Raw genomic sequence first — 12,010 nt, 5'->3', positions numbered from 1 at the left:
TGCAGTTACAGGTCTCTTTAAATTGCTTTTCTGAATTTCCTTTAACTTTTGTAAGTGGTATCTATTGAGAAAAAAATTATTTCTTTTAGATTTTCCAGTTTGGTGGAATACAGGTTCTTAACATATGTGCTTATGATTCTCTGGATTTCCTTGGTGTCTGTTGTTCTGTCCCCCTTTTCATTTCTGATTTTGTTAATTTGGATATTCTTTCTGCCTTTTAGTTAATTTTATATGGGTTTGTCAATCTTACTGATTTTCTCAAAGAACCAAGTGTTTGTTTCATTGATTCATTGTATTGTGCTGTTTCTATTTTATTGATTTTATCCCTGAGTTTGATTATTTTCTGCTGTCTGTTTTAAGGTGTGTGTGTGTGTGTGTGTATGTGTGTGTGTGTGTGCGTGCATGCATGCTTCAACCATGTTAGTCTGCTCCTCTCTGTGTGTGTCTCTCTCTCTGTCTCTCTGTCTCTCTGTCTCTCTCTGTCTCTGTCTGTCTCTGTCTCTCTGTCTCTGTCTCTCTCCTCCCCCTCCCTCCCTCCCTTCTCTCCCCCCCCCTTTTCTCTCCTCAGAATTAAACTAACAGCAGCTGGCAAAGACCACACCCCTCTCTGAGCCTCGCTAGGAAATTATGAGCTGTGGAGAAACTAAAAGCATCTCTGTATCCCACACTTGGGATTAAAACAAAAACATAACCTAACTGGGTTTTAAAGAAACCAAAACTTCCACCTCAGGGTAGGGTTGCCCCAGGTTTTCTGTTGCAGAGCTGGAGATGAGACTGGTGGATTGCTTTTGGGGAGCAGGAGAGGTGAAGTTCTGCAGGTAGCCTACCTCCTTTCAAGTCTGTGGTGGCCTGTGCATTTGCAGGTGATTTTTCTATCTTGACACAATTTTCATTCTATAGAGAGGTCTTCATTTTCCGTGAATTGCATACTTTCTGCTCTTTTGTTGTTGTTCATATCTTGTTTTAATCCAATATGGTCAGATACTATGCAGGATGTTATTTCAATTATCTTGCAATTGCTGATGTTTGCTTTGTGCCCTAATATGTGATCGATTTTGGAGAAAGTTCCATGGCCCCCTAAGAAGAAATTATATTCTTTAGAGTTTGTGTGGAGTGCTCTCTAGATGTCTGTTATAGCCATTGGATTTATGACATCATATAACTCTAGTGTTTATTGAGTTTTTGTGTGGGTAACTTGTCTTCTGGTAAGAGGCAGGTATTGAAGCCACCCACTATAACTGTATTGGGTTCAGTATGTGACTTTAGCTGCAATGGTATTTTTTTGTTTTGTTTCATTTGGGTTTTGGCTTGTTTGCTTTATAAACTTGGGCTCTTGTCTGTGGCTCCTTAATTTTTAGAATTATAATGTCCTCTTGGTAGATATTTCTTTAATAAGTGTGTAATATACTTTCCTATCTTCTGGTTAGTTTTGGTTTGAAGTCATTTTGACAGATATTAAAATCTTTATGCCTGCTTGCTTCTTGGGTGCATTTGTTTGTAGATGTGAGATGTGTTTCTTGGCTGCATCCCAAATTTAGATTCTGTTTTGGAGTCTAATCTGTTAGTCTATATTTTTTATTGGGGAATTGAGAGCATTAATATTGAAAATCATCAGTGGTCAATGTTTATTGATTCCTGTTATTTTGTTGTTGTGATGTAGATGTACCCCATTTTGATTTACTGCTTTGGGATTATTTATTACTTGTTTCTTCTTGGTAGTAGTTGACCTCTTAAGATTTAAATTTTCCTTCCAGTGCCTTCTGTAGACTGGATTGTTCAGTATATACTGCTTAAATTTAATTTTATCTTTGAATGTTTTTCTTCCTCCATCTATTGTGATTGATAGTTTTACTAGACATTGCACTCTGGGCTAATATGTGATCTTTCAGAGGTTTTAGAACATCAGTTCAGACCCTCCTGGCTTTCAAAGCCTCCATTGAAAAGTCAGGTACTATTTTAATGCCTTGTATGTGACTTGGTGTTTTTTTTCTTGTAGCTTTTACTTTCCTTTCGTTTTACTGTATATTTAATATTTTGATTATTATGTATCATGGGAAATTTTTTTGTTCTGTGTTTTTGGTGTTCTATATGTTTCTTGTAACTTACAGGCATCTGTTTCGTTTGACTAGGGAACTTTTCTTTTATGGTTTTGTGGAAAATACTTTCTTTGCCTTTGACCTGGTTTCTTTCTTTTTTTTTTTTTAAAGATTTAATTTATTTATTACTGTGTGCTCTGCCTGCATGTACACCTTCACGCCAGAAGAGGGCACCAGATGTCATTATAGATGGTTGGGAGCCACCATGTGGCTGCTGGGAAATGAGCTCAGGATCTCTGAAGAGCAGCCAGTGCCATCTCTCCAACCCCTGACCTGGTTTCTTATTTCTCTTTTTCTATTATTTGTAGGTTTGTTCTTTTCATAATGTCTCTAATTTCTTGGACATTTGTGCCTGGAACTTTTTAGACTTACCATTTTCTTTGACTGATCTATCCCTTTTTTTTACCTTGTCTTTAAGACCTGAACTTCTCTTTTCCATGTCTTTTAATCTATTGGTGAGGTTTACCTCTGAGGTTTTGTTTGACATCCAGAATTTTTCATTTGCAGTTTTATTTCAGTTTGAGTTTACTTTAGTGATTCTATTTCTTTGTTAAATTCTGCCTTCATATCTTTAAGTGTTTACATTTTTTCATTTAACTATTTGTATTTTAGCAGTCTTTGTTAAGGCATTTTATTCATGCCCCTTTTAAGGTCCTTGAATATATTTATAATTCTAATTTTGAACTTTTTGTCTTGTGCTTCAGCCAAATTTCTTTTCTCAGGACCTATTGCACTAGAGCTGCTGGTTTGTGGAGAAGGCATATTATCTTGGCTGTTCATGTTTGTGTTTTTGTGTTGAGTTCTAAGCAGCTAAAGTAATGATGTTTGGATTATTTCTTGGCTTAGATAACTAGTCTTGTCAGTATTGGGTGAGGGGTCTGTTCTTTGGTTGCTGTTGCTCACTTTGAGTCCTAGCCAAGTGTTGTGGCTGTGGAGGTCCCTGGTGCTGAACGTTTATGGAGTCAGTAGATATCACAAAAGTATGGAGATGCAGGATAGGAGGGAAGCCTGAAGGGGTGGCCAGAAAGGACTACGGCCGTCCTGGGTCCACACTAAGAGGCAGAGTTGTGAGGGAATGAAGGTGCGCTGTGAAGAGGGGCTGCTCTGGGCAGGCTGCAGGAGGTCTAAGGGACTATAATCACTAAGTCTGCAGAGACCATAGTGGAGGACAGAAGGATAATAAAGGTCATCATCTACTTGAGTCTCAGCCTAGTGTAGCCACTGAGGATGCTGGTAGACAGTAGTTCTGCAGGTCAGCGGGTGACAGAGGAGTGGAGATGGCCTATAATGATGTATTGAAAGGGGCAGTAAGGAAAAAGCAGCATAATTCTTGTTTCTCAGTAAGAAAAGTGTTCCTCAATTATGCTATCTTTCCTGACTGCTTTCAAGTGTTTATTTTTGTGCTGATTGTGCTAATTTTAATTCCATGTTTCCATATGGTTCTTTTCCCTCATGTGCATGTGTACACATGTACTTGTATACACACACACACACACACACTGTATTTAGAGTTTCCGTGCTTCTTAGATCTACAGTTTGGTGTCAGTCACTAATTTTGGAAACTTTAGTTCATCATGTCTTCCAAGTATTTCTTCTGTCTCTTCTTTTGCCCTATGTATAATATAAGTACATTATTTTACTCCTTATTATGGTCGCATACTTTTGTATTTTTCTTTTATTTTTAATGTTATAATTACATAATTTCTTCCTTCTATTTCCTCCCTCTAAATCCTCCCATATACTCCTCCCACTCTCCTTCAAATTCATGGACTCTTTTTTCATTGATCGCTGGTGTGTGTGTGTGTGTGTGTGTGTGTGTGTGTGTGTGTGTGTGTACACATATATATTCCTCAATACAACCTTCTCAGTTTGTATAATTTTACTCATGTGTACATTTTCAGGACTGACCATTTGGTATTAGATTACCAGTTGATGCTGCTCTTGCTCTCAGCACCCCTTAGTGACCTGTATGTAGTTGCTTGTGTAGGACTGAGGCCTCATAGCCTTTCCCCATTGTACTTTGGTGTGTTTATTGTTGTCGCCATTGTTCAGCTCATGTTTATTCAGTCATGTTGATGAGACTTCCTGTCGTTTCTAGGAGCTTCCTGATCCTCTGGCGCTTACAGTCCTTCTGCCCTCTCTTCCACAATGTCTCCTGCACCTTAGATAAGAGAATTGTTTTGTGGATGTATTCATTTGGTACTGGGCACCACAACTCTGCATTTTGATTGGTTGTGGTTTTCTTTAATGGTCTATGGATGCTGCAAAAAGAAGTTTCTTGCTGGGCGTGATGAAGCATGCCTTTACACCTTTAATCCCTCCCAGTACTTGAGGACAGAGGCAGGCAGATCCCTGTGAGTTTGAGGCCAGCCTGGTCTACAGAGTGAGTTCAGGACAGCCAAGGCTACACAGAGATACCCTGTCTCGAAAAAAAGTTTCTTTTGTGAAGGGAGAAGACTGTATTTATCTGTGGGAATAAGGGCAGATATTTAGATTGTTGTTAGAGATTATGTGTTTTAGTAAAGTAGTGGTAGATAACTGTCTGATCCTGTGTGATTACCTTTTCAAATAAAGCATTTAACATAATAGTCATAGCTAGTTTAAATATTTAGTCTGATAATTCCAGCATCAGTTTCTGACGGTTTCCTTCTCTCTTCAGCCTTTTTGTTTGGTCTTAATTCTTCCCTTTGTGATGCTTCCTAGAGACACTACATCTCCCCACCACACCCCTCTGTTTCTTCGAGGCAGGGTCTCTGTGGTAGCCCTGGCTGTCCTGGACTTACTCTGTAGATCAGGCTGGCCTCACAGAGATCTGCCTCCCTCTGCCTCCCAAGTGCTAGGATTAAAGGTGTGCCCCCAGCACCACCCTTTCTTGTATCTCTTAAAAATACGTTTTCCTATTTTTTCCTTTTTGAGATTTTTTTTTTATGTGTATGAGTACTTTGCTGCATGGGTGTGCTTGTGGAGGTCAGCGGAGGGCATCCGATGGCATGGAACTGGAGTTATGGTGGTTGTTGTCTGACACATGATTGTTGAGACTTCTGTAAGAGCAGCAAGCACTCTTACCTGCTAAACCATCTCTCCAGCCTCCTTCCCTACTATTGCAAGGAAGCCCTGTACCTTGCTGAAGAATGGGGAACTGAGATAGTCTATGTTCGCAAGTCTCAGCCTTAGGCAGGCTTACCGTGAGCATTGGAGGTGTGACTGACTAAAGTGTTCTTGCCTTCCAAGTGTAACGAGTAAGCCTAGCACATTTCATATCCCTGCCAAGTAGGTACATTTTGTATTTCTTTCCACTTCAGAGAATTTTCATCAGTGCCCTGAACTTCTGTTTCCTTCCTTCTGCAGATTGAGATGTTTTTCCCTCCCAGGTGAGAGAAGGTAAAATGATCTGGCATGAGTTCCAGGAGAAATCCAGGGGTAGATTGATCAGGATTTGCTGCCAGGTGCAGTAAGTTACCACCAGTACTTTGGAGCTACAGTTTATTACCGTTCCCTTGGAATAGTAAGGCTTTCCCAGCAAGAACGTGGAGAAAAATTTCTGGGCAGAATTTAAGCAATGGTTATTCTGTTGTCTTCTTCAAGCCAGAATTATACAGTACTTTTCTCAGGATTTTTCTCAATCTTCTCTGCCAGCACCTGGAGGAAAATTGAAAAATATGTAAAGCTAGCTATGTTTGCAGTCTTTTTGAGCTTCACGTTGGCCCACAACCAGCCTTAGCAATTCATTAGTTAGTTTTATCTGGACCTTCTTATGTGTTGGTATGTTGTTCAGCAGTGTCCATATCAACTAAGAAATGCCTGGGTCCTATTGCCCTCTGCAGATGGCTGCTTTTACAAGTTTAAATTGTCTATCTGCACTGCAACCTCAGTTCTCTGATGAATCTAAAAAAGTTGTGATGCCCATTTTAAAGCTTCCACCTCCCCCTCATAATGATGAAAACAGTGTGGTTTCTAACTCTATATCTCTAAGGTGATGACAGAAGAGCCTCCAAATGTGAGATAAGCTTTTGAGGATCTGTTTGTCTTCCAGCAACCATACCACAGTTCACCAATTCCCCCACAATGGTGATCATGGTGGGTTTACCAGCTCGAGGCAAGACCTACATCTCTACGAAGCTCACACGCTATCTCAACTGGATAGGAACACCAACTAAAGGTATGTCTCAGAAATCATTTGCTATCTACCCCCATTGCAGGCCACTAACTGAGCACTGAGGAAGGTAGAAGGCCAAACCTTTCAGTACTGAAAATGCTGCACAGCCTTGTTTCCAGGATTAGAACTACTTCTACCACAACTCCTACCACTGTCATGGCGGTCTTTTAAATCATATCGTTTCATGAAATGTCTTCTGTACCTAATACCATGCTGGTTTTAGGCATAGAAAAACTAGTATTAAAACTAAGTCTTCAGAAGATTCACAAATGCAAAGCAATACTCTGAGTGCTTCAAGCATTTTTTAAAATCAAACTATCTTATCTAAGCAATAACACTATTTTTATAATAATTTTTACCATTTCATAGTAAAAAAAAAAAAGAGGTGAAATACCTTTTCCTAAAGGGCACAGTATAAGCGACAGAGGCAGGATGTAATTGATTTCAAATCTGACATTCTCTGCTAGGTCTATGCATGGCTGCATTGAAAGGAAGACAGAGGGATCCTGTGCTCGCTCTCTTTTCATCCATCATTTTCTTCTCTTCCTTTCTCTTGTTCATCCCAACACTGTATCTACTCCCTTCCATCCAGTCACCCTTCCCTCATTCCCCTCAAACCTCTCTGTTTCTCCTTTTCTTTGTGTGCTAGGGTTTGAATTCAGGGCTTTTTTTATGATAAGCAAACACTCCACTACCGAGTTACATCTGGCATCAAATCTCCGCCTCCCCCCTTGCCAAATTTATCCTTCTCTTCTCTTCATCCACTTTATCTAATTAATTCACTAGAGTTTTCTATGTGCCAGAACACATGCCAAGCAATAGGAAAGAAATACAAAGGGGTAAGACTCATGCCTTGCCCTTGAAGAGTTCTAACTCCCAATGGTGTCCATAACATGACCTACACTAGACTAGGAATTCTCAGACAGGGTACTGAGGGTGCTCACAGAGGGAGTTACTGACTGACAGGCATCAAAAGCTTCATGAATAAGAATATGTCTGAGATGGGTCCTGTGGGAAGAGGGGAACTTTGTTTAAAAGTCTGAGGTGCAAACTCTCCTCTAAGATTCATGGCAATCACTTAACTGTATCCCCCATTAAATAAAAAAGTAGATCACACATTTCCAATATACAATGGCACAGAATAAATACATACTACAATTCCAAAAGAGGGGTAGGGAGATACTGAGGAAGTACTAAACCAAAACCCAGCAGGGCAAACTCCAACTTGTCTAATGTCGAAGTATTCTTTAGAAATCCAACTCCTATTTACTGTAGCATCCTTTTCTCTCTTGGGCTGGTTCTCCTTGGCAGGTATCCTACAACTCTGCCATCTCCAACATCTTGGGGGTCTACAACACTATCCAGACTTCACTTCACAGCTCTATGCAATGGCCTCTCTGGGCTTCCATTCAGGGGCTCCCTTGCCACACGTGTGGCCTTAGCTGCTTTCCGTAGCCACAGAAGGAGAATCCACATCACCTTTCTTAATATCCTGGACTCTAAAGCCAGAACCATGCAGCCAAAGCTGCAAAGTTCTCCTTGCTGGGGATGGAATTGGCCCCCTCTTTCAAATATATTTTCATCAGCTTTCTTTTGTTCCTGACAGTTTCCTTCACTGTTGAAGCTTTTCTTTAATCCCTTTTCACAGGTTGGAAGCTTAGCTGGGCGTAAACTTTCCCAGAGGTCATCACTCCCTCTATTCCATTTAGCACCAGGCGTTTCTTTAAACATGCTATCTCTTTGAACACAACACTTCACTCCATTACACTTCCTGGTGCCCCCTTTCTCCTCAAACTGTACATGTTGTGTCTTTCCTTGCTCAGCGTGTTCCTTTTCATTATAGATCTGCATAAGAGTGGTTACAATAACTACAAGACAGTCAGTACTTGGCTGCCTTGAGATCTCCTCTGTCAGTGCCATTAAACTAAAACTTTTCAGTTTAGCCTCAGGCAGATTTTTAGGAAAAGCACAAAAAGCAGCCACATTTCTTTGCCAAAACATCACAAGAATGGTCTCTAAGCGACTTACTAATTATCTTCCCCTCTGAAACTTGAGCTGGAGCGTTAGAGTTCAAATCACCCTTAGCACTGTCTTCCATGTTCTTACTAGGATGGCCTATTAAGCTTCACTTAAAGCCTCCAACCACTTTTCTGGTTCAAAGTCCCAAAAGCTTCCATATTCCTCAAACAATATGGTCAGGCATGTCACAGCAATACCCAGCTCCTTGGTACCAACTTCTGTCTTTGTTACTGTCCTATGACCAAGGCAACTCTTATAAAAGAAAGCATTTAACTAGGGGCTTGATTAAAGTTTTAGAGGCTTAGTCCATTATCATCATGGCAGGGAGCATGGCAGCATGCAGGTAAACAAGGCACTGGGGAAGTACCTGAGAGTTCTTTATGCAGATCCACTGGCAGCTGGAAGAGAAAGTGACTGTGAGCTTGGCTTCCCCAACCCCACATCCCACTCTCAGTGAGCTGCTTCCTACAATAAGGCCACACCTCCTATCCCTTCTCAAATAGTGCCACTCCCTCATGACTAAGCATTCAAATATAGGAGCCTACTGGAGCCATTCTTATTCAAACCAGCACAGTATCCTAAGGTTATTTGTTAGGCAAATGAATTAATGGAATGTGATGTCTTTGGCTGCTTATCCTCTTTCTCCCTTCTTTGTTTTCCCCCATTATTAACAGGAAAATGCTGTTTCAAGATTTACATTTAGATTTTCCCTCATGATGTAAAGTAGTAAAATACCTTTGGTAACTGGGAGTCAGGAGACCTAGTATATAAAGTAAAACAGCTTGGAATAAAATAGACCTGCGCGTTTGAATTCCAGATTGCCAGTAATTAACCGTGAAAGTCATTTTACACCTCTGAGCTTTGCTTTCCTCATTTGTAAAGGTGATATTGTTAATAGTACTTCACTGGGGGTCCAACCTTTTCACTGGGGTTCCAACCTTTTCACTGGGGTTCCAACCTTTTCACTGGGGGTTCCAACCTTTTCACTGGGGTTCCAACCTTTTCACTAGGGGTCCAACCTTTTCACTGGGGTTCCAACCTTTTCACTGGGGGTCCAACCTTTTCACTGGTGGGGTTCCAACCTTTTCACTGGGGGTCCAACTTTTTCACTGGGGGTTCCAACCTTTTCACTGGGGGTTCCAACCTTTTCACTGGGGGTCCTGTTTTTCAGTGTTTAACTTAGGCCAGTATCGACGAGAGGCAGTACGCTACAGGAACTATGAATTCTTTCTCCCCGACAACATGGAGGCCCAGATTATCAGGAAGTAAGTAGCCAACATTTAAGAGCCTGTGCTGCCCTTTCTTCACATCCTAGGGGAGTAGTATGGAGTAACCTGCTCTTCCAGAGCATCCACACTTTTGACATTACCACATAGTGTGGTCATCTGCAGTGCTCATGCTCAAGAACTCCTTAATAAAGTTATGACTAGAGAAAGGCAAAAATTCTTCGTGTTGAGGTCCACATGATTTGTGTTGGACCATAGTTCATAGTTATCCTAAGGCATGAGTTGAACCTTTCTGTCATCCTGCTGAAAGTCGGCTCTAGTTGAAGCTGTTCCCTATCAAGAAGATTTTACAGTCTTCCATTTCTGGTAAGCAAGCATTGAAATTTCTTACTGTAGCCTTTGAGATGAGTGTTTCAGTAGCTCAGCCTCTTCAGCCTCTGTAGTGCATCACTTCAACTTTAAAGTCTCCTTTACCTCTGTGCCTGTAAGTACATCTACATGCAACCTGGTGCTCATTATAGAACCAAGCAACCAATAAAGATTTTTTTTTTTTTTGCTGAAAACCTAGGTACATTATCACTGTTGTACCTGTGCTTACAATGTTGCCTATGTCAGGAATTGATTTTAGCTCGTAGAGCACATCCCTGTACTCTATAACCAATTCAGCTTGAGCTCCAGTAGCACATGGTTAGAGCCCTAAAACTCGGATGATTTCATTGCTCTGCTCTTCTTGGGTATGCCATCTTATACACACCCCTAAGCTCTACCCACAGAACCAATTTCAACTCTGACCCCTTTGCTAGAACAAAGGGCACTGTGTAGATGGTCAGTAGATAAATAGTTACTATAAGACATAGGAGAGGGGCTTGAGAATAGCAGTGAGGGGGCCTGATCTTTGGGATAGGGATTCTCTGCGTCTTTCTCTGTTTTTCAGGCAATGTGCTCTAGCAGCCCTAAAGGATGTCCACAAATACCTCAGCCGTGAGGAAGGTCACGTTGCGGTAAATAATCTTCCGGTTTTGCCCCTCGGACTATCTGTCAGTATGGAAAATAGATAATACGTGCTAAGTATTTATTTATGCCATATGTTATTCTAAGTACTTTGTTTATATTAATAATTTACACTGTCTCATGAGATGTATCATTATTATGCTCTCTATTTTATATTCCAAAATAATTACCACAGAAAGATTAAGTTATTTCCAAGGGCAGCATAATATATATGTGGCAGGGCCAGGACTGGAATCCAGATTGTATGGTTGCAGAATCCATACTCCTAAGCCCTCTTCTTTATTGATTTGCCATCAAGATTCAGTGCTATAAAAATTTAAGGCTGTAGTACAAACATTGCTTTATTTCCTCTTTTCAAAATGTCTTTGCAATGCTATGAACTTCTATACAGTGCGGAAGAGAAGCTGTAAAGCTTTTTTTTTCCTAAATAGAGATTTGCCTAAATATCTTGGCAATTTAGTGTCTTAAATCCTTGGATTAGAGATAAATATGCGAATGACCCCTTCTCAGGTGCTAAATATAAGGAATTTTTCCTATTCCCAGGATTTTCTAAGGGTTTAGGAAGGAAACGCCGCATCTGGAGAACCAGCTCTACTAATACTCTAGCAGTAAATCATCCATGGCTGTTGTGAGAATAAGCCTTTCCTCTAGACCTGCTACATGACCTATATAATGATCCTAATAGAACCCCACAGTCATAGGTTGTAGGACATTTCTGAGCATGATAGTAAGGGCTCAGTGCATGCTTTTGAAAGTGACACAAGCAAATTCCAAACCCTTCTTTTTCTTTAAGGATCTCTTTAAGTTCTGCCTCCTTCTGGAAGCCCTCCACTTAGAAAAAGAATAAACAAAGAATGCTATTGTATCAACAGTAGATTGATACAATTATTACATGTCTCTAGGTTTTTGATGCCACCAACACTACCAGAGAACGCCGATCATTGATTCTGCAGTTTGCTAAAGAACATGGTTACAAGGTAGAGTGACATGGCCATGCTTATCTGGAGCAAAATTCAAAGAAGTGCAAATTGGACACCATGGGTTCAACACATAGCTCTCCATGGTAGATTCAGAAACATCAGAACCGAACAGGAGAGGTGCCACGTTGGGCAGTAGATGATGGTTATAGACAGGCTGATGCTAAAGATAGTAAGGTGGCAATGACAAAGGAGTCATGAGAAACATATGTGAGAACCAAAGCCAACAAAAATCTGGGGCGGTCCTATTAGAGCCAGGCTCCTCTCATAGGAGTCAGAATCCTGAGAGCACTGTTGTGTGAAATGTTTTAGAAATGTCCCTAGGGATGATTCAGGGCTATCAAGACTGGGTAAGCCTGTTTGGCTCCCAGAAAACATAATCCCCTGCTGGAAAGCTCTCTTTTTCTCTTATAGGTCTTCTTTATTGAGTCTATTTGTAATGACCCTGACATCATTGCAGAAAACATCAAGGTAAGGAACACCAATTACCTTTCTTCCTTATTCTTTTAAAAAATTTTAATTTAA

At 40.6% G+C, this 12,010-nt stretch overlaps 1 protein-coding gene across 4 annotated transcripts in view; it reads left to right on the top strand.

Moving 5' to 3' along the window:
• PFKFB1 (6-phosphofructo-2-kinase/fructose-2,6-biphosphatase 1) overlaps positions 1–12,010 on the top strand; it is a 42,848-nt gene that overhangs the window by 12,665 nt on the left and 18,173 nt on the right. For all 4 annotated transcript variants that reach the window (XM_084790220.1, XM_084790218.1, XM_084790219.1 and 1 more), the window contains 5 exons: positions 6,130–6,255; positions 9,443–9,536; positions 10,432–10,498; positions 11,411–11,485; positions 11,900–11,956. In XM_084790220.1, coding sequence (XP_084646346.1) covers positions 6,162–6,255; positions 9,443–9,536; positions 10,432–10,498; positions 11,411–11,485; positions 11,900–11,956 — 387 coding nt within the window. In that variant the 5' untranslated portion in view covers positions 6,130–6,161. The remainder of the gene's footprint in view (positions 1–6,129; positions 6,256–9,442; positions 9,537–10,431; positions 10,499–11,410; positions 11,486–11,899; positions 11,957–12,010) is intronic.

The sequence above is a fragment of the Acomys minous genome (assembly GCF_964271855.1).
Source record: "Acomys minous genome assembly, chromosome: 7".
NCBI classification, from domain to species: Eukaryota; Metazoa; Chordata; class Mammalia; order Rodentia; family Muridae; genus Acomys; species Acomys minous.
The sequence above is the reverse complement of the archived record's forward strand: the minus strand, read 5'-3'. Positions and strand labels throughout refer to the sequence as shown.